Here is a 20,909-nt window from a genome sequence, read left to right as displayed (position 1 = left end):
TGTTACGCTAGTTTATCATCACAGTCGACTTCTCCCGTCACTTCACATCTTGCCAATGCCCTTGAGCCGTAGATACACATCAGTCCCCCACCCATACAAGCTCTCGACCTGGATCCCGCCGCCAAAGTACTCTGCATACGCCCTGCTCAGCGGCAGCCCGTAGCCCAGGCCCGCAAGCGAACTCGCGGCGGCGCCGGCGGGCGACACGCCAGCCAGGCCCAGGCCGAGGCCGCCGTCGATGCCGGCGCCGGGCGCGCCGCTGCCCGGGAACTCGTCAGCCTGCTCGTCGACCGTCGTGAACGAGTACGACCAGATGCGCGGCAGCACGGCGGGCGCGATGCCGCCGCCCTGGTCGCGGATGCGGATGGTGACGCCGGGCGCCGTGTCGTCGAGGCGAACAATGGCGCCGGCGGGGCTCTGTGCGCCGGCAGCGCCGTCGCGCGCCTGGTCGTCCTGGGGCAGCGGCTTGCTGCGCTGGCTGCGCTGGCCGCCACTGCCCGAGGCGAACGGCGGCTCGGGCGCAATGGTCACGACGATGGGCTGGTCGGGCGAGTTCTCGACGGTGGCGCGGAAGGCGTTCTTGAGCAGCTCGGTGAGCATGTAGTCGAGGTGCATGGGCACGTAGGCAAACGTCGTGTCGGGGTCGCCGTCGACGATGAGCTGCGGGCGCAGGCCGTAGCGCAGCTCGCACATGTCGGCGACGAGGGCAGCGCACAGCTCGACGCACTGCGCCGGCTGGAGGGCGGTGTCGATGACGCCGACGTAGTGGGCCGGCGGGTTACGGTAGTGCGTGTGGGCCGTGCTGCTGCTGCCGCTGGTGGCGGAGTCTGCCGGGCGGCTGCTGTAGTGCAGGGCCAGGTGCTGCTCGGCGAGCAGCCGCGTGCCGATGCGTGCGCGCAGGTGTTGGTCAAGGAAGCGCGTCACGGCTTCGGGCGCAATGTAGCGCTTGCACTCGAGGAAGCCGCGCGCGAGCACGGGGATGGTGTCCTGGTGGGCGGCGACGAGGTCGGAGAGCACGGCGGTGAAGCGGGTCTCGTCGGCCAGCGACGTGATTTTGTGCGTGTTGTACGGCGAGCCGCGGGGGCTGTCGGCGGCCGAGGAGGAGGAGGAGGAGAACGAGGATCCGGCGGCCTGGGCGAACGGCAGCAGCGTGTTGTACGAGTGCATGTAGTTGCGGTAGATTTTGTTGATGTGCGGGTTCGACACGACGATGAACGGCAGGCTGCGCAGGGCCTGGATCCGGTGCGCGAGCCGCACGGGCAGCAGCGCTAGCGCAAAATTGGCCGACGCGAGCAACGCGGCTTCAGAGAGCGGAGAGCGGCCGTGTCTAAGGGGGAGCCGTGGTGCGGCGGGGCGCGGTGTTGGCGGCGTGTGCTTCCTCCGTGTGAGGGGGGGGGGGGGGGGGGGCAAACTCTCTGACTTACCGGATTAGGTCGGCGAGGCTGAGCGGGTGCTGCCGCTGGTGCGACAGCCGCGTGATGTCATCTTCGTTGGCGTGCGGAGCGCGGCTGGACAGCGCGCGCAGGTGGCGGGCGGCGGTGCCGGTGGACGGTCGTACGAGCGTGGCGGAGCGACGATGGGGCGCCCGGGCGGCGAGAGCCAGCGAGCGGGGCCGCATGCGGAGAGGCCGGGAACGAGCGGGAGAACGGGGTGTTCCGGGAAGACGGGGATGCGAGCACGGTCGGCAGAGCCAGTGGAGGGGCGGTTCGCCGAGTGCTATTGCGAGGCGGCGGTGTGTTCGGAGGTTTGGGGAAGAGCTGACATCATGAAGGTCAGGACAGGGATGTGGTGTGGCGTTGGTGTGGCGCAGGAGAGAACTGTGGCGTTGCGCTGGCGTCATGAGCCGTTATTAGCCGGAGAGCACTACAGGATGGGGCCATAATACGCAGCTCGACAGCTCTGGTTACATTACATCATCTACAAGACGAGCTAGAGGGGCGCAGGCGCATTTGATGGAGCCCTACGCAGCCCGGCGATCTCAAAAGTACCAATGAGGTCACGTTCACACTCTTCAGCTCGGGGCCACACTGGGACGGGGCGTTGTACTAAAACATGCATTCTCTCAAGTAGCTAACCGTCTATATACTATCAATACCAACGTTGCCATCCGGCTACTGCGTCTTCACGGTGCCGTTGGGCTCGAAGCTCTGGACGGTCGGGTGGTTCTCGAGTGTCTGCACGGTTCCCTCGGGGTACGAAACGCTGCAAAAAGAACGTTAGCTTCAGCCAGATAAGCCGAACAGAGTTGGACAAGACACAGGAGACGCACGCAAAGCCCTTGATCAGGGTAAACTCATCGGTGATCTCGCCGCCCTGCTTCTGGGCGAGCTCCTTGGCGCTGCACGGCGATGTTAGCGGGCTCTGTCCTCTGTGGCTCCTCCCGGGGCTGCGGGGGCATGGAACCGGCTGTGGAAACTCACGCAGTGACCTCCTCGTCGGTCGAGCCTTTCTTGAGAGTGACCTGGACCCGGGGCAGTATTAGTGACGGAGTGACGGCGGGGGAGGGGAACGTGTGCCGACGGCGTACCATGTAGCTGGGCATTTTGAGATCTGGAAGAGACTAAAGCAAGAGATAACGAAACTGAAAATAATCACAAGACAAAGTCCAAAGTGTATTGAGCAAAATCTACAGAGAATAAAAGCAGCGCTTGGATGCAGAGGGTGAGGGGGGGGCTCCTCTGGCTTTTATACGTGAACCTGGAGCTTGGAGCTTGTATCTTGTACCCCTCCATACACGCCGTTTCTGTGGCCGTCTCAAAACGGCAGTCACGCGCGGTTTTTGCCTCATTCATCAGAAAGAGCCGCAGCTTCGGGAAAGAGCAGCCTGGCGAGTGATTGGTGGCTGTGGCTAGACGCGTGCCTCCCTCGGGCGCTGGCTGGGCGGGTCACGGGGGCGTGGGGGCGTAGTATTAATCTATGTACAGTTTGCAATTGCCTTTGGAAGCCTGAATGGTGCGGGTGGATGCTCCTTGGAAGCTGCTTGCGTTGGTGCAATTACTTGAAACCTTGATGGCGATGGTCGCACTTATACGTCTTCGGCAAGAGCGGGGTTATGCTCCACCTGCATCGGGTTCTTATCGATAGCTTAGGGTACAGGGGGTGCTGGGTCGGTTCACCGAGGGAGCAAGGCACAGGGGTACACGCTTTCTCACCGATTTCTCACCGATTTCTCACCGAAGTGCTGTTTTATCTGTATCGATAAGCAGATCTCTCGATAAGGCTTTTTTTTTTCTGTCTGTCTCTTCAACGGCTCTCGTGCTTGAGCCTTCGCCTTTGTCTCGCCTTTGCCCACACCAGCCTCGCTTCCACAGTGCAGAGAAGATGGATCAATTACACAAACCACACCGCAAGTCCAAGGACAAAAAGAAGCCAGCTTCGGGCGAGCGCAACCCGAAGGCCTTCACCTACGCCAATGCCGGCCGGCTCAACCGCGCCGCTGCCCGTTCGCACGATGTGAGTCTCCTCCCGCCCGCTGCCCGCCGCCGTTGCCGTTGCCGCGCCAGCCACTAATGCGCCAGCCGCCGCCCCCCTGCAGATCAAAGAAAAGCGCTTCCATGTGCCCCTCGTCGACCGCATCCCCGATGAGCCGGCCCCGCGCCTCGTCGCCATCGTCGGCCCGCCTGGCGTCGGGAAGACGGTGCTGCTCAAGTCGCTGATTCGCCGCTACGCCAAGGAGACGCTCTCCGACCCGCAGGGCCCAATCACTGTCGTCACGTCGAAAAAGCAGCGCTTGACGTTTGTCGAGTGTCCCAACGAGCTGTCGGCCATGATCGACATTGCCAAGGTGGCTGATGTCGTGCTGCTCATGATTGACGGCAACTATGGCTTCGAGATGGAAACCATGGAGTTCCTCAATGTTCTGGCTGCAACGGGAATGCCCGGCAACGTCTTTGGCATCCTGTCGCATCTGGATTTGTTCCGCAAGCCACAGGCGCTCAAGGATGCCAAGCGCCGGCTCAAGCGCCGACTGTGGGCCGAACTGTACCAGGGCGCGCCTCTGTTTTTCCTGTCGGGCGTCATCAACGGCCGCTACCCGGACCGCGAGGTGCACAACCTGTCGCGCTTCCTCTCCGTCATGAAGAACCCGCGCCCGCTGATCTGGCGCAACTCGCACCCCTACGCCATCATCGACTCATTCCGCGACATCACCCACCCGACCAAGATCGAAGCCGACGAAAAGTGCGACCGCTCCATCGTTCTCTCGGGCTACCTGCGCGGCACCAACTTTGCCGCCGCTGGCCAGCGCGTGCATATCCCCGGCCTCGGCGACTACTCCATTGCCAACATCGAGGTGCTGCCCGACCCGTGTCCGACGCCCGCCATGGAAAAGGCGCTCGAGCAGGCGACGGGCAAGAAGGGCAAGCGCCGGCTGGAGGAAAAGGACAAGAAGATCCATGCGCCCATGTCGGACCGCAGCGGTCTCAAGATTGAGGGCGACGCCATCTGGATCACGCGCGAAAAGGGCTTCCAGTTTGACCGCGAGGACGAGGAGGGCGAGCGTGGCGAGGGCGAGGAGCTCATCATCGGCCTGCAGGCTGAGCGCAAGCTGCTCGGTAAGACTGACGAGGGTGTGCAGCTGTTCAAGGGTGGCGACAAGGTGCAGCAGGTCGACGACGACGCGCAGGATGCCAACGACACGGGCCGCAAGACGATGCGCCGCGCGCGCTTTGCCGAGGGCCAGGGGCCCGAGGCCTACGACAACGAAGATGGCGAGGCTGAAGCCGGCGCCGACGACGACGACGAGGCTGAGATGGCAATTGACAGCGACGCCGAGCACGAGGACTTTGACGACGGTCGCCTGGGCAGCATGTTCCGCAGCAGCGGGCCCGACAAGAAGCTTGGCGACGAAGAGCTGGCGTTTGCCGATAGCGACTCGGACCTGGGCTCGCTGTCGGGCTCCGAGGCCGAGGAGGGCTCCCTCTCCGACCAGGACTTTGACGAGGACGAAGAGGTGGCTGCGCTGCGCTGGAAGGACAACATGGCGTCGCATGTGGCGAGCCTGAGCAAGCGGCCTGCCTTTAGACCCGTCGATCTGGCGCGCATGCTGTACGACGAGTCGGTGCAGCCGGCCGATGTGCTGCGGCGGTGGGCTGGCAAGAGCGCAGGCGCCGAGGAGGAAGAGTCTGAGGAGGAGGAGAACATTGAAGATGAGGACGACGAAGAGTTCTTCAAGAAGAAGCAGTCTGCCAGCGACACCATCGAGGAAGACCGCACCATTCCCAGGTACAACTACGAGGAGCTGGCGGCTAAATGGGGCAACTCGGAGAGCATCGAGGCGCTGGGCCGGCGGTTCGCTGCGGCGGCGTCGCTGGGTGGCGACGACGAGGGTGGCGACAACGGCGACGACGACGAGGATCCGTTTGGCGCGTCCGACGACGAGGGCGATGGCGCCTTTGAGGATCTGGAGTCTGGCGAGGTCCACGGACCCAACAGCGGCACGGCCGCCGCGGGCTCCGACGGCGCCGATGAGCCCGACGACATGGAGGCCGAGCGCGAGCGCAACGCCAAGCGCAAGGAAGAGCTGAAGCTGCGGTTCGAGGAGGAAGACCGTGAGGGCTTCCTCAACGACAAGGCCAAGGCGCGGCGCGAGAACGGGGCGACCGAGCAGTTTGGCGAAGACGAGTGGTACGACATGCAAAAGTCGCTGCTGCAGAAGCAGCTGGACATCAACAAGGACGAGTTTGAGCAGCTGGACGAGCGGCAGCGCGCGGCCGTCGAGGGCTTCCGCGCCGGCAAGTACGCCAAGCTGGTGCTCGAGGGCGTGCCGGCCGAGTTTGTCGAGCGCTTCGACGCGCACACGCCGATTGTCGTGGGCGGGCTGGCGGCGACCGAGGACCGCATGGGCTTTGTGCAGGTGCGCATCAAGCGCCACCGCTGGCACAAGAAGATTCTCAAGACCAACGACCCGCTCATCTTCTCCATGGGCTGGCGCCGCTTCCAGTCGCTGCCGGTCTACAGCATCTCGGACTCGCGCACGCGCAACCGCATGCTCAAGTACACGCCCGAGCACATGCACTGCTTCGGCACCTTTTACGGGCCGCTGATTGCGCCCAACACGGGCTTTGTGTGCTTCAACTCGCTGGGCAAGCAGACGGCCGGCTTCCGCATCGCCGCGTCGGGCACCGTGCTGTCGGTCGACGAGAGCACCGAGATTGTCAAGAAGCTGAAGCTGACGGGCGCGCCGTACAAGGTGTTCAAGAACACGGCCTTTATCAAAAACATGTTCCAGACGGCCCTCGAGGTGGCCAAGTTCGAGGGCGCCGCCATCAAGACGGTCTCGGGCATCCGCGGCCAGATCAAGCGCGCGCTGAGCAAGCCCGAGGGCCACTTCCGCGCCACCTTTGAGGACAAGGTGCTGATCAGCGACATTGTCTTTTTGCGCGCGTGGTACCCCGTCAAGCCGCAGCGCTTCTACAACCCCGTGACCAACCTGATTGGCTGGCAGCCAATGCGCCTGACGGGCGAGATCCGGCGCGCCGAGAACATTGCCACGCCGCTGCCCAAGAACAGCCAGTACCGCAAGATCACGCGCGAGACGCGCCACTTCAACGGGCTCAAGGTGCCGCGCGCCCTGGCCGCCAGCCTGCCGTACAAGAGCCAGATGGTCGCGGCCAAGAAGCAGAAAAAGGACACGTACATGGCCAAGCGCGCCGTGGTGCTCGACGGCGAGGAGAAAAAGGCCCGCGCCCTCGTGCACATGCTGTCCACCATCAACAAGGACAAGGAGGCCAAGCGCCGCGCCAAAAAGGACGAGAAGCGCGCAGAGTTCAAGAAGAAAATGGCCGCCATGGAGGAAAAGAAGGCGGCCCGCGAGCGCCAGGAGAAGAAGGACTTTTGGCAAAAGGAGGGCAAGAAGCGCATGTCGGCCGAGCAGAGCGGCGGCGGCGGCAAGCGCGGACGCCGGTAGATGGCCGAGGACGGCGGGAGAGTGGAGAGGGAAGTGCCGGCTGTCTTTCTACTTTTTCTTTCTGTATTGCTCGGCTCATATAACTATAGATTGCCAATAACTATTACATAATACACACCAAAAGTCACATCTATCTACCTTTGCGCCCATCCCGTAGCCTTGCTCGCCGCCCTCACCGCCGCTCCATCTTCAGCTCCGAGCTCTTGGCCCACATGCCGTTCGGCATCTGCCTGAAGCAAATCAACCTCCCGGCATCTCCCACACTACCAAGCACCTGTCCGTCATCATCGAAGCCGACCCGCCACACCGGCGCGTGGTGGTGGTCCAGCTTGCTCACCTCCTTGAGCGTATGTTCCACCACGCCCTCCTCGGCCGCCTCCTTGCCCGCGACGCCGCCCCCTCCGCCCGTCCCGCCCCCTCCACCGGTGCCCGCACCACCCCCGGCGCCCCCGCTTCCCACCGCCGCAGACAAATTACTCCCGGCGCGCGCCAGGCTCGCTGCCAGACCGGAGTGGTGGTGCGTGGCCGGCTGCGCCGCAGCGCCCGCATCAGCAGCGGCAGTGGCGCCCGCCGTCCCCGCCGCGCCGCCGGGCGCATGGCGCACGACGTCGGCCACAGCCCAAGACTTGCCGTCGTCGGGCTGCAGCGGCGTATCGAGCCGCAGCACGCGCACGCAGCCATCCTGCGACGCCGTCGCCAGCACGTCGAAGCCGCGGATGTTGCCGGGCGCCCAGGCGACGTCGCGGATCAGCGCGCCGCGGTGGCCGCCGTCAATCTCCGCCGCGAGGTACAGCGCCTTCTGCATCTGCGTGGCGCCCATGGTCGACTTGCGCACGTCGCGCGTGCGGTACACCTTGACGGCCTCCATGGCCGCAACGACCAGCCCGAGCGAGTCGGGCGCGGCGCCCGCGCGCAGCGCTGTGTAGCACGGCAGCGGGTTGGGGTCAAAGGCGACGCAGAACGAGACCTCCTCGCCGCGCAGCGGCTTGGCGCACACGCGCACCTCGTCGAGCAGCACGGCGGCGCCCAGGTCCTCGGGCGTGTCGTACTCAAACAGCGCCAGCTCGCCGTCGGCGCTGAGCAGCGCCAGGTGCAGGTGGCGCGATTCTTCGTCGTGGTGCATGCTGAACGAGCGGTAGGGCGCGCGCGGCGAGCGCGTCTCGTACGCCGCGCGCTGGCCCACGGCTGCGGCGCCGCGCGACGACGACCCGCCGAAGCGCCGCCCCGAGCCGGCCGCCGCCGCCGCGTCCTCGGCCCAGATCTTGAAGTGCCCGTCGATGCCCAGCGAGGCGATCAGGCTGGGGTAAATGCTGCTGGGCAGCCATTGGAGCTGTGCGCAGCCCGCCGCGCCGGCGGGGGGCGTTAGTCAAGAGGCCGGCATCACAGGGCATTCCACCCCGTCGTCCCGGGAGGAGCGCCCCAAAGGGCTTCGGCTCGGCCCGGGCTCGGATCAAGTGGTTGGAAAGGCTCACCTCCAGCACCTCGCCACCGTGCGCGCCCCACGTGTCACACAGCCGCCACATGCCGTCGCGCTGGCGGTTGAACACGCGGATCTTGCCGTCGGCCGAGCCGGTCGCACACCGGTCGCCGTACGAGTTGAACGAGACGGCCTGCACCAGATCGCGGTGGCCGTGCTGGTGGATCAGCACGGCGTTCTGGGCGGCGTCGTCGGTGTTTGGCAGCGGCGGCGCTATCAGGCGCGACATTGTGTAGTTGTTTCGTTTGGGATGTGCGACATTGATGGCGGGATCTCCAGCGGCCATTCTGCGGGCGGCCAAAGTTGTGTGAGATGGACACTTTTGTACAAGGGTTGGGTTGGATTTGATTAGGGTTGTGAGATAAGATAACACGTGATAAGATTACATAGCTACGATAAGATAACAGCCAAGCTCCCTCCTCGCCCCCGTCTCCGTGCTCACTGCTTTCCCGCCACGGCGGCCACCTCCTCGTCCAGCGGCAGGATATCCGGCACCGGGCCCGCGGGCACGATGGAGAACGGGTTGATCTGCGTGTGACTCTTGGTGTAGTGCTTCTTGATGTGCTCAAACTGCGTGGTGTCCTTGAAGGCGGCGTGGTTCCAGTACAGGTTGCGCATCCAGGCGTGGATGGCCGGATAGCCGCTGCGGACGTCGCGGATGTTGCACTTGAAGTGCTGTACGTAGACGGGCTGGCAAGGAAAAGAGGGCATCTGTTAGGACATGTCGGCGGGAGCATGGGGCGGGGAAGCCGACTTACATCAAAGCGGACCATGGTGACGTAGCTGTATCGTGTATCGCATCTCCTTGTTAGCAGGTAGCACACACACCGTCACTTGCGGCGTTGCCAGTACTCACAGTCGAATATCCGCCTCGCTCAGCTCCTTGCCAAAGTAGTACGGGCCCTGGTCCCGGACGCTCCGGAGGTGCTTCTCGGTGCGATCCAGCGCGCCGAACAGCGCCGCGACATTGTGGTCATAGGCCTCCTGCGTCGTAGCAAAGCCCGACTTGTACACGCCGTTGTTGATCAAGTCGTACGTCCACGCATTGGCCTCGTCGATGCGCTCCCGCAGCGCGGCGGCGTACACGTCGACGCGGGCAAACTCCGGGGCCACCACGCCGTTGAAGGCCGTGTTGAGCATGCGCACAATCTCGCTGCTCTCGTTGTTGACAATGCGCTGCTGCTGCTTGTCGTACAGCACCGGCACCGTGAACCGCCCCGTGTACCCCGGCTCCGTGCCAAAGTACACCTGCCGCAGGAAGCGGTAGTCGGCGTGGCCCGGGACCGGGTCGGGCACGACGTGGTCGCCGGGCAGCTTCTCGTCGGCCGTCGGGAAGCGCCAGCCTGCGGCGCAGCAGAGTAGTCAGCATACACACCGAAGCTCTATACAAGGGAAGGGGGGGGGGGGGGGGGGGGGGGGGGGGGGCGCAACTCACCATCCGCGCCCAGGTGCCAATGCACGGCCGACACGGAAATCACATCCTCCAGTCCCTTCAGCCGGCGCGTAATCAGCGTGCGGTGCGCCCACGGACACGCATAGCTGACGTACAGGTGGTAGCGGCCCTTTTCCGCCGGGAACTCGGCGCCCGGCTCGCTCGACACCCAGCTGCGGAACGTGCTGACCTGCCGCTTGAACTCGCCCGACTTGTCGCTAGCCTTGACCCAGTCCGTGATTTTGATGGGCTCCGAGCCCGTGTTAGTGGTAGAGGCCTAGATGGCCCGGGAGAGAGTGTGTGTTAGCTTGGTGGTCCATGGAAGCGGAACCGAGGCCTGACGACGCACCATTCTGATGTTGTTGTGAGCCGGGACAAGCGCCTTGCTGGCGGTATATCTGGCGATGGAGATGTACAAAGACGGCGAAGAAGCCAATGGCGCGGTAGATCTCACAGAAAGCAGACGAGCCACGTTCATATCCTGGACACTTGACCCAAGCCCAACCAGTGCCGTCCAGACGTGTCCGTTTATATAAAAGAACGAATCTCCTTGTACCGGGCTGCATCTGCAGCCCCGCCCTAGTCTGCAGCCAATCACCGCTGCTGCCGCCAGCTTTGTTGAATCGTCTTTGTCTCTCGTAAGCCTGACTAACAATCCCTCTTCTTCTGACCTGCGCTGACGTCATCGGCCCGGGGGACAAGTCCTCTTACAACCATGACGCCCACGCATCTGAAATGACACCATCATTTGTCAACTTTTGCAAATCAGACTGACTCCTCCTCCTCTGTGGCCACACTGTCAAGTTGAATGTCGCTAACAATACAGCTCGTCTTATTCATGTACCTAGCTATACTGGGAAAATGCGCTAACCTTTACACACCCACACAAACTTCCTACCGGTGCACCGTGATAAACGGCACCTCAACATCTTCGCCGTCCACGTCGTCAGCCACCATCTCAAAGATAATGTCCCGCTGGTGGCTCGGAATCTCCTTTTTCGACACCTTCTCCACCAGTTCCGTCAGCTTCAGGCCCAGCTTTTCCTTGGTCTTACTGGGCGGCTGGAACGAAGCGTAGAGCAGGCTGACGCCCGAGCTCAGCATGGAAATCGACAGGCCCTTTTTCTCAAAGTGGTCGAGAAGCTCCTGCAGTGTAATGTCGTCAACCTCGAACCGGTCCCAGATCTTGTCCAAAGACACCTTGCCGTTGGGGCCCTGGTACTCGACCTTGGGGCTGGCAATCGGCTCGCTGAAGCCAAAGAAGGGCAGCGCCAGGTTGATGAAGCCGTTCTTGTACTTTTCAATGTCCTTTTGCCCGTCAATCACCTTGTACAGCTCGAGCACCACCAGGCCCGTCACCAGCGCCGTGGTGGTGGCAATGGCCGGGATAATCTTGCCCGCAATAAATTTGGTCTTGTGGCGGTCGACTGTCTCGATTTTGTAGTTCTCGGCGCGCAGGTTGCTGCAGGCCGTGATAAAGTCAATGTGGTGGTTGGTGTCATCGTCTTTTTCAAACTCGACGGGAACAAGCTGGAAGCCAGAGAGCTCGCTGGCCGGCGGAATGCTGCCAACGATGGTCTTGATCTCATCTTCGTCGCCAAACGAACTGTTGGCATTCGGGTCCTGTGGTAAAAAAAAAAAAGATTAGTCTTCAATTATACAAAGTCCATGAAAACGGGGCTTCTTACAGGCTCGCTGTCGTCGGCCTGAATCTTGACGGCCGAAGAAGGCGAAAAGTCGGGCACAATGACGTTTTCCAGCTCGCGCAGGTACACCTGCTTGTCGTTGCCGGGAGATTTGATGTCGTAGTTGAAGGCATGCAGGTTTGCTGCCGATACAATAAACGAAAAGTGAGTGGGGTTGGCGGCATCAAACTTGAGGGCATCGGGAGCCCGCTTGGGCGCCGACCAGAAGGGCGTGCCCGACGACGTGGTAGAGTCCTTGGGGAATGTGTAGAGCAGCTGCTGCACATCGTTGACAAAGAGGCGCTCAAACATGAGGCGCGCCCAGGCAATGCAGTCCTCAAACGTGCGCGGCCGGTCCACCGTCAGACTATCGCGGATGTTCTTGAGCACGTTTACCTGGTTGCCGCCCTGCTGCAGCGACTTGGAAACGTAGTCGGCCTGCGTCAGGTACATGTTGACCGTCTGCGGGCGCTGCACAAAGTGCGGCTCGAAAATGTGCTCCTTGGCCCAGGCAATAGTGTGTTCAATGCGGTAGGGGAAGCTGCGCACCAGGCACATGGGGAATTCCTTCTCGGGTGGGTCGTGCGACGACGCGTACGACTCGGTCACGTCCGGCAAAACAACCTGTGTGTTGCCCTTGGTACCCAGCGTGCCACTCTCCAGGAGGGGCTTGCGGAAGAAGACACAGCGCTGGTCGACATACTGGCGCGCAGCAACATTGTCCAGGGCGTTGGTGACTCCGTCAAGCGAGCTCCAAAACGTCTCGTTGAAAATATGCTCCGTGTTCTTGCCCACGGGCTCCTTGTGGGAGTCCATGTGGCCCTCGAGCTCGGGGTTCATGCGCTGCACGGCCTTGGCGGCCGAGTCGCTCTTCATCTGGCCAACGTCGGCAGGGCGGAAAAGAAACTGGCGGTTCAGGTTGCTGCGCTCAATAGAGTCCATGTCGGTGACGGTGATCTTGCCCTCGGGACCTGTTCCCAGACCAATCATGGCCCAATTCTTGAGCATCTCGCAGCCAATGGCACCGGCACCAACCAGAAATTCCTTAGTGTTGGCAATCTTGGCCTGGAAGTCTTTGCCAAAGACGGCAATCTGCCCGTCATATCTGCTGCCCGTGGGCTTGCAGAGTTCGGCAGAACGAGAGCTGTTGGTGGGAAGCGACTCGAGCGAGTCAAAGTACATCCACTGCTGGATGGGGTGGAACTTGCCCGACACGGCCTTGAGCACTTCCTGGGCTGTGATGCCGCCAATAAAGGCAGCCATGGGCGTCAGGTCACCAGTAGCCTGGTAGGCGAGCTCGGACATGAGCTTTGCGTCAAACTCGACGTCGGTTTTGGCCTCGGCGGCAATCTTCTTTGAGAGGTCGAGCACTTCAGCGGCGTCCTCCTCGCTAAATGGGGCGGGCAGACGTCCCTTGGCTTCGACAAAGGCGTGAAGGGCCTGGAAACCAGCGTGGAGCTGCTGTGGGCGGTCAAACTTGGCCCAGTCTGCAATGAGGAACTCGGGAGTCTTGAGTGAAGTGGGCAGGTCCTTGAAGTCGAGAACCTTGGGCATCTTGACCTGGTGCCACAGACCGCCCTTCTGGTATTGACCCAGGCCCGACACATCGCCAATGGAAAAGTCGTAGGGGCCCTTGACAGTAACCTTGCGCGGCTCGGCATTATTCAGGGCCTCGAGGCCCTCAATCTCAGTAAAGGTGACATAGTCGCCGTCCTCGAGACCATGGCGAGTCTCGTCGAGAGTGCTGACCAGGCCGCTCTCGTCAACGTTGACAACAATGCCAGTCAGAGCAGCCTCTCCGTTTGGATCGGTCACGGTGAACTTGCTACCAAAGTCGCAGAAGATGGAGCCAAAGAGACCAAAGGCGTCGGCAACGACAACGTAGATGTTGTTCTTGTGGCAGAATTCGGCAATGGCAAGCTGCTGCTTGAGGGGTGTGTTGGTCAGGACAACGACCTGGTACTTGGTGAGGCCCGAGAGATCTGAGTCGAGGGTTCTAGGAGGCAGCGTGGTTAGCGGAGGGGATGGCCGGGGGTGGTGGCGGGTAGCGGAGAGAAGGGCCGGGGGTAGTGGCAGATGGCGGCTCTACGCCACAGGGGACGAGCCTAGGGAATGCAGCCGAAAGGGACTTACCCAGAGGTCTTGTGCACGTGGATCGGGACATAGACATTCAGCTCGGTCAATCTGGGGGCTGACACCTCGTCGCGGGGCTTGCCCACGTCGGCCTCGCGCAGGAAGAACTGCGATGACAAATCGGCCACGGCCACGGGCGTGGGGTCAAACACAGTCAAGCTCTTGACGCCAGCAAGCGCCACGTTCTTGGCAATCTCGATACCCAGGCCCTTGAGCCCAACCACCAGCACGTTGGACGCGCCCATGCGCTTCATGGCCTCGTGGCCCAGCACATAGAGCTGGCGACTGTACAGGGACTCGTCGATTTCGGGGGCGAAGCCCGCAGCGGGCTGGTCTTTCATGTCGACTTCGGCCATTCTGGCAATCTGCAGCGGGAAAGAGGACTGCGGTTAGCACAATCGGCAGAACGGGTCAGGGCAGCGCAAAGAGCTCAAGGCCCAAAGCCCAAGGAGCACACGTACCTTGAAGCGAGCGTTGGTGGGTGGTGCGGGATACAGCCAAATCCCAGCAAGGCGTGTATGTTTGTTCTCGGCGCTGAGCGGGGGGTGGGAAGTCAGAAAAGAGTTCGCAGAGGAAAAGTGAGACGCCGCAGAGAGATCCAGTCAAGCGAGCAGGTGGTGATGGTTTGTTGGTGGTGGTGATGGTGTTTATGGGAAAAGAGAAGCAGAAGCAAAAAGCCAGCAGCGCAATTGAGCTGGCACTGGTCCAGGCCTCTGTGCCCTGTATTTCGGGCATTTCCCCCCCAGCTCCAGCGCTCCTTGGGCTGGGAGCTCCCCTATTGCGGCGGATTCTAGCTTGCTGAGCCCTGTAAGCAAGCTCAAAACAGGGCTTCCTTTGGTGGGGAGCAGACAGGAGGGGCATGCTACAGTTGCTGACTAACGCAAGCTTTGGGCTGGAGAAAAAGAGGGGTCAAACGAAGCTGCTGGAATCCGAGTTGTTTCGCACCGTGAAGATCACACGGGTTTGTGCCGCATCAACAGTGCGGCGTCTTTGTATATGCACTGTTCATCACCCCTCCAACCTTGACATTTCCAACGTGACAAGAGACACCATCTTGATGAGTTATTACATGTGTTTATTCAGAATCTATAAAGCCGCGCGGTCTAGCTCTGCGCTTAATCAATCTTCTTCAGGTGAACCTCGCTGTACGTGACGTGGGTTAGCTCCGCATATCGTGCCAAGGGGAGGACTGGGCCAACTTACAAGATCAGGTCCGAGTGAGGGGGGATCAAGCTCGTGAAGCCGCTGCGGGAAAACAGGTTTGTCAGTATGTGTCCACTGATATACGCCGTCTGCACCGTGGGGCCAGGTGCTTACTTGGCGCCGTAGGCGTAGTCGCTCGAGATCTCCAGAGTGGCCTTCTCGCCCAGCTGCATCTGGGGGACACCCTCGTCCCAGCCTGTTGATTGAGTCCATGTTAGCCTGTGATCCAAGTGTGCTTTGGCTGCTAATATATCTTCCAGGGCAACGCACCCTTGATAACGCGTCCGACGCCAATGGGAACAACAAAGTCACCGCGGCCAACGGAGGTATCGAACCTGGAACAGAAAAGCCCGTGTTAGCATGTGCTCGTGGGGGTTTCTGGTGCGCAGTCACTCACTTGGCGCCCTTGTTGCCGGGCTTGGTGGTGTCCTTCAGGTAGCCGGTGTACTCCATGGTGACGGTCTGGCCGGGAGTGGGCTTGGGGCCGCTACTGGCAGTAGTGGTGGTCTTGACAACGCCCATTGTGAATGTTGAGGAAGAATCGGTGGCGGTGGTGTGGTGTGGTGTAGTGTGGGAAAGAGGAAAAAGGAGTTGGCCGGGGAAAAAGAATTCAGAGCACGATTCGAAAGACCAGTCGCTTCTTGTACTCTGGACGTGCTGAGCTTGCTGAGCTGAGTGAGCAATTATCTATGTACATGGCCAAGTCTAGGGAGATCGGGGTACCTAGAGGTACTTCCCGCAGCACATGCTAATGAATAGAGACCTGAGTACCCCCAGGTACCTTCTTCCGATGACAACCTCCCACTCGGAGTGGCGGATGTGGAGTTTCCCAAACGAAAAGAGGAGCCCAAATTGCGGGGCGTGAGGAGAAGGAGGAAGCTCCAGAAAAGTCAGCATTCTGAATGCGTCATTGGCACCAGTACAGATCCACAGCAAAGGACGGGTCCGGCTCAAAGACGGCGGCTACCCGGCGCTAGGCTCTCAAACCCCGGCGAGCCCAGGAGTATGAGCCGAAATCTGGCTTTGACAGACACCAGACAAAAGCCTCCCGTAAAGCTATGCGTCAACCCTCTCCTTCTCCGCATCGTCTCCTTCCTCGGCCTCCGCACCTGTCTCCGCATCCCCATCAATATCCACCTCCCTTGCGGATCCGGGGCGTTGAGACACCCTCAAGATAAAAAGTACAACAGTACATACATGTAACTATGTATAGCTAACTAATATGCCCTGTCTCTATCAACAACTTCCAATCAGCTTTGGCCGCTTCACCACTGCCCATCCTCTGAAAGTAACCCGATGACATCATGTTTCTCGACACTTGGCCCCCAAGACTCACCGACCAAGGCCCAACTTTCCGCGCATTATTGTCAATTCGATGGATGTATTTCCAAGCCGAAAACTCCCATACTACTTCTTTTCCGTTCTCACTCCAAGCCAATAGCGTATCACGGCCTTGGCTGACTGCCTCTCCGGCATGTAGTTGCAACTGCGCGCCTCCATTAGTCGTGGTGGTTGGTCTGCCGTGAAGAGAAAGTGGACTGAGAACATGCCGTGAATTAGGCTGCGATGACTAAAACCACCCTCACACTCACATATATACATACATAAATATAAGCTTCCAATTAAATGTGCAGTTGCATTTACACCCGTACTCATGGTCGCATGTAACCCGGCATGGTCGCTCATACAAGTCCTTATGGGCACACGTGTCGGTGGACAATAGTCGCACTACCAAGATGTTTACGTAGTAGGTCTCCAAGCTTACCATAGTATAATCTTCTTTCACAACACGCCCAAGTCATACTTTCTCCATGCAATCGACATGAGCACCACTTGCACCTCCGGAAGCTCTTACACAAGCCAACTGGATATAGGCAGGCTCATTTGCAGTGCACTCTGAATGAGAGCAACGACCCAATGTCACATTTCAACAGGCTACGTGCATATCGCTACCTAAAAGGCGGTCATGTTTGCACATTAGCACTTGCGCCCAGGGAACTCGTTTATCTGTCTCTACTTGCACGAGGAATATGGTGACACTTTTGTTTCCTACTTTTAATTGCGTCGTTCTCTAGTCTCCCTTCTCTCTACCCACGCTTCCCCGCATGTACTTGAACCATAGCTACAAGTATATTTGTCCATCCCATCAATGAAGAATGATGGTATACTGGCACACAAGAAAGCTTGTCGGAATGCACACCACTTCTTACAGACTGTGTAACACGATCTACATTTCACTAGGGTTATCATGTAACACCAGCCTTTGCGCGATGGATAGATAGTCTCGCACAAGAAGACAAACATGCAAACAAGATAAGTTTTAAGATGAGGGCAAAAATGAAGCTAATCTAGGCCAGCTCAAACACTTTGCTCCGATGATGGTCCGTGTGATGTGGTTTAGTGAGCCATCTTCCCCTGCAACATTTCTTCTCTTTTTTTTTAGTCGCATCTCGCTAGGGTTACAGTTTGTTGAAGAGGGACAGCCAGGGGATCTAGGATGAGAGAATATCAAGGATGCAGGCACAAGGAGAGGAGAGGAAGAAAGAGACAGAAAGAGGAGATCAAAAGGTATTACTGCTGCTCTTTCTTGCCCTTGCCTCCTCTCGGATCTTTGCCGCAGGCCATGGCAAAAAGCCAAGCCCAGGAAGATTTTAACGACACCAACAACACAAAACAACAGTCAATCGGCAAGTTTGTGTAGAACTGGGGCACAGGAGGGACAGCCAGATTTCTGCGCGTGACGTTGCCAGAAAAAAAAAGGTTCATTATGTGTGGTGTTGTTATCTTGTAAGGTTTCCTTTCTGTTTTCGTCGCCGGTTGTACTGCGGAGGTCCCTGGTCCGTATACGTAAAAGAAGCACAGGCAATCGACGAGATACGAGAAAAAAAGCCAAGGTCAACGTTCCTACAGGTTTAGTCCGTCGATCGCAACAGACTGCGAGCTGGGACAAAAGAACGATGGAGGAATTCCAACACCCAAGATGAGCAAGACGGCAGGACCAGTCCAGGTGTCTGTCTGTGTCTGTCCGCCAGTTCCGCCAGTCCATCTCCCTGATTGTGTTCACACCGTCATGAGCCAATATAGATAGATCCTCTTGAAAGCGATCGAACAAACGACCAGAGCACAACACAGCACAGCCCATTTATGAATCCAGCAGACCTCTGCTTCCAGGTTTGTACATGTATGTGTAGTTACGACTTAGCCGCCACATGATGAACGAACACCGCATCGGCCAAGCCTAATTACCGCGCTGGACCCGAGACTAGAGTCATAGCAAAGCAAAAGGCAGTGAAAACGGACGAGAAAGAGACTGTCTGCTGTCGATTGTGGCGAGGTCTGTGCTCATGAGAATTGATCACAAGTTGCGTGTAGTTATTTCGCACTCGCAACTGGATGCGGGCTCAATAGTTATTGTGCAAAAGGGCCAGCTACCAGTCGTTCTGTTTTCAAGTCCAGGAGCGTCCAGGGCTGAAGAGAACCGACACCGAAGAGGGAATGGGAACTGCTACAAGGTTTGGCAACGACACATCTCCAGCCCCAGGTAAATAACTAGTCAATACTTGTCCTGGTGACTCCTTGTCCATATAAAGCTTGTCTTGTCAAAGTGGTGACGACGACGACAGCGCCACCATTGCCGTTATCCTCGGGACTTTTTTTTTTTAAATATTTGTTCTTCAGGTGGATTTCTTTTCGTGCTCTGGTCCACTCGTGTTTCGTCGATCTTGACCTTTTTCTCTCTTCTTTACTGGCGACCATGGAAAGTAGGCCAAGGTGGACAGAACCATGTGCATGTAATAAGGATGCGGCGAGGGAATGGTCTAGATCAAGCCCCCCGGCCAACGGCTGAACGCAAATCGCAATCCAGACCAGGCGGGAGAGAAATGGCAGACGCCAAACCAGTGAGCGTGTTGGAGTGGTGGGAGAGGAAAACGCCAAAGGGCAGTTTTATAGTCTAGAGTGTCTCTGAGAGGTGGGAGAGGGAAGTGGATGACGTGCCCTTCTTGGTTTTTTTTTTTTACTTTTTTTTCTTTTTCGGGTGTTTCGACCCCAGCTGGTCGTCGACTCCTTTGCCCTGTTTTCATGCTAGCAGCGTCTCAAATATAGCAGAACAGTTCCCCTTTAATCTTGATTTTTTTTTTTTCTTTTTTTTTCTGCAAGTTTGCCTGAAAACAGGACCAACAAGCTTTTTGCTGTTGTTGCATCTTTGTATCTTCGAGAATGTTTGTTTGCTTTGGTGAAGGCGTTGGGCAGTATGCTTATTCGTGTTTGTTTTTTGGGATGTTGGAGTTGAGTGGTAATTAGCTATTCAAAAAAAAAAAAAATCAACCTTCTGTGACCCCCAACATGTCCGTCCGTCCTTGTGAAAGGCTTGGACCTTCATCACGTCTTTGGCGGTTCATCTTGATTTCCCGTCTCATGTTTTGATTATCTTTTGTCATTTCAAGATCGATGTTAGGGTTACACCGCAACATACAAGTGTGGAGGTGCTTAACCCCCATCCCCTTCCACATCCACTATCCTTCTCCCCCGTCTCTTTCTTATCTCGCACAACACAGCACGATACCCAGAACGAAGGACCAAGGCCTTGAATTCAAATCTCGCTTCACAATGGTTAAAGGAGCAACGGTCATGGGTTTCTTAGTACAGGAGGATCTCATGACAGCACTACAAGGACACAGGAACAAAAGTGTACCAGTGTGCAGTTGGTTATTCGAGATTGCTTGTGTTTGCACTTGGGCTTAGCTTAAGCTTTCCGTGCTAACTGACGCCTTGTCTCTCTAACTACCTCATCTTGCTAGAAAAGGGGATGCATGCTTCTAAGCTGACCCTGGATGTGATGTGACGATGGGTACGGACTAGCTTGGGAACTGGCCTTGGGCAATATAAGCTTGGGATCCTGGAGGACGCAGCGTGTTTCTCCGAAGCCATGGGCTTGAATGGAATGGAACGAGTACAGAAACGTGACGGGCAACTAACGGTAACGGTGCCTCGGCGAATTGTGTCGGTCTGGCATACGAGTGTGTAGACTGTGGAACTGCTGCATTACACCAACTGTGGACGGTATATCAGAAGCTGCTTGGGAGGAATGGGTCTCCGGCTTCGACGTCCCCACTCCCCACCATTCAAGGTTATAGATCTGCGCTATATTACTGATGGGAATAGGGTGGGGCGGGCGGTTGTTCCTGGCGGTCTTGGTGCTGGCTGTCCTTGCCATGAGCAAATAAATGGCCGACGAGAGTCAAGCAGTCAGTCAGTTGCTGCCGGCCGCATCCTTTGCACGTGGAGGTGACCAGCAGCTGGCCCGGGTATATCGGGCCATTGTGCTAGAGTTGATGCCGTGGTCGGGATATTGGGTAGAGCCGGGCTCTGAGAAGACGCCAGGTTTGAGGTAGCGGAGAAGGTTTTGCCACGAGGACTGCCCTGGCGCCTGGTTGAACTGGCTGACCGTTATTTGTTTTGTTTTGTTTTTTTTTTTTTGCTTTGAGAGGCCGGGCTTGAAGTGGACTGACACGCAATGACTTGGCCGCGGCACTGACGCTGGTAAATGCTGCGGGACACAGTTGTGCTGGTGCCCTTGGCCTTGCATGAAATAGGACGCCGAAGAGAACAAGTGTGCTGGGAGTAAGGTATAGGTATAGTTATAGTTGTGCTGTAGTTAACTATGTATATACGGGTAGACAACGGGTTTGTATGTGTGCGTGTATGTATCGGAGTGAGTCCTTGGAGTGTTGGTCTGTTGGCTTCTCGCCCGGCAGGCCTCCTGCGACAGGGAACAGCAGGTGTACATTTACTTGGATTGACAATTGACGTTGACCTGTTGTAACAGGCGCGAAGGGGCGAATCTCTGGAGACATGGCAGAGAGACGCAGTAGAGAGGCTTCTATCCAGCGACCTTGGTGTAGAGGAGACCAGAGTACGAGTGCAGTATAGCAGACCAGAGTACAGTGCAAATAGCAGAGCACAGTCAGCATCAGCAAAAATCACATCCCCCAAAATGAGCACCGCATCAGCAACCACCCCTGCGGTGGGCGAACGGACTAGACTCCATCGGGCTTAGCGTAGCGAGAGCAT

General features: G+C 58.4%; 7 protein-coding genes across 7 annotated transcripts; 1 reads left to right on the top strand and 6 right to left on the bottom strand.

Moving 5' to 3' along the window:
• Window positions 1-42: 42 nt before the first annotated feature.
• On the bottom strand, window positions 43-1,618 carry BROUX77_007720 (uncharacterized protein; the record flags this gene model as incomplete). The annotated part of the gene is made up of 2 exons (XM_073752845.1): window positions 43-1,327; window positions 1,425-1,618. The coding sequence occupies 2 exons, from the start codon at window positions 1,616-1,618 to the stop codon at window positions 43-45; spliced, it is 1,479 nt and encodes a 492-aa protein (XP_073602013.1).
• A 493-nt stretch (window positions 1,619-2,111) lies between these two features.
• Window positions 2,112-2,542, bottom strand: BROUX77_007719 (uncharacterized protein; the record flags this gene model as incomplete). Its single annotated transcript, XM_073752844.1, has 4 exons — window positions 2,112-2,202; window positions 2,270-2,338; window positions 2,421-2,461; window positions 2,528-2,542. 4 exons carry the CDS (start codon window positions 2,540-2,542, stop codon window positions 2,112-2,114), a joined length of 216 nt encoding a protein of 71 aa, XP_073602012.1.
• Window positions 2,543-3,321: 779 nt separating this feature from the next.
• BROUX77_007718 (uncharacterized protein) lies at window positions 3,322-6,907 on the top strand (the record flags this gene model as incomplete). Its single annotated transcript, XM_073752843.1, has 2 exons — window positions 3,322-3,453; window positions 3,536-6,907. 2 exons carry the CDS (start codon window positions 3,322-3,324, stop codon window positions 6,905-6,907), a joined length of 3,504 nt encoding a protein of 1,167 aa, XP_073602011.1.
• Window positions 6,908-7,079: 172 nt separating this feature from the next.
• On the bottom strand, window positions 7,080-8,670 carry BROUX77_007717 (uncharacterized protein; the record flags this gene model as incomplete). Its single annotated transcript, XM_073752842.1, has 2 exons — window positions 7,080-8,237; window positions 8,380-8,670. The coding sequence occupies 2 exons, from the start codon at window positions 8,668-8,670 to the stop codon at window positions 7,080-7,082; spliced, it is 1,449 nt and encodes a 482-aa protein (XP_073602010.1).
• Window positions 8,671-8,822: 152 nt separating this feature from the next.
• BROUX77_007716 (uncharacterized protein) lies at window positions 8,823-10,168 on the bottom strand (the record flags this gene model as incomplete). The annotated part of the gene is made up of 5 exons (XM_073752841.1): window positions 8,823-9,074; window positions 9,143-9,167; window positions 9,241-9,727; window positions 9,820-10,093; window positions 10,166-10,168. 5 exons carry the CDS (start codon window positions 10,166-10,168, stop codon window positions 8,823-8,825), a joined length of 1,041 nt encoding a protein of 346 aa, XP_073602009.1.
• A 542-nt stretch (window positions 10,169-10,710) lies between these two features.
• On the bottom strand, window positions 10,711-13,990 carry BROUX77_007715 (uncharacterized protein; the record flags this gene model as incomplete). The annotated part of the gene is made up of 3 exons (XM_073752839.1): window positions 10,711-11,439; window positions 11,505-13,497; window positions 13,635-13,990. 3 exons carry the CDS (start codon window positions 13,988-13,990, stop codon window positions 10,711-10,713), a joined length of 3,078 nt encoding a protein of 1,025 aa, XP_073602008.1.
• Window positions 13,991-14,749: 759 nt separating this feature from the next.
• On the bottom strand, window positions 14,750-15,359 carry BROUX77_007714 (uncharacterized protein; the record flags this gene model as incomplete). Its single annotated transcript, XM_073752838.1, has 5 exons — window positions 14,750-14,777; window positions 14,838-14,879; window positions 14,952-15,033; window positions 15,108-15,172; window positions 15,235-15,359. The coding sequence occupies 5 exons, from the start codon at window positions 15,357-15,359 to the stop codon at window positions 14,750-14,752; spliced, it is 342 nt and encodes a 113-aa protein (XP_073602007.1).
• Window positions 15,360-20,909: the final 5,550 nt, after the last annotated feature.

This window comes from Berkeleyomyces rouxiae (assembly GCF_048999995.1).
Source record: "Berkeleyomyces rouxiae strain 22BRR77 chromosome Unknown BrBRR77_ptg000012l, whole genome shotgun sequence".
Classification (NCBI taxonomy): domain Eukaryota; kingdom Fungi; phylum Ascomycota; class Sordariomycetes; order Microascales; family Ceratocystidaceae; genus Berkeleyomyces; species Berkeleyomyces rouxiae.
This window is presented reverse-complemented; position numbering and strand designations above follow the sequence as displayed.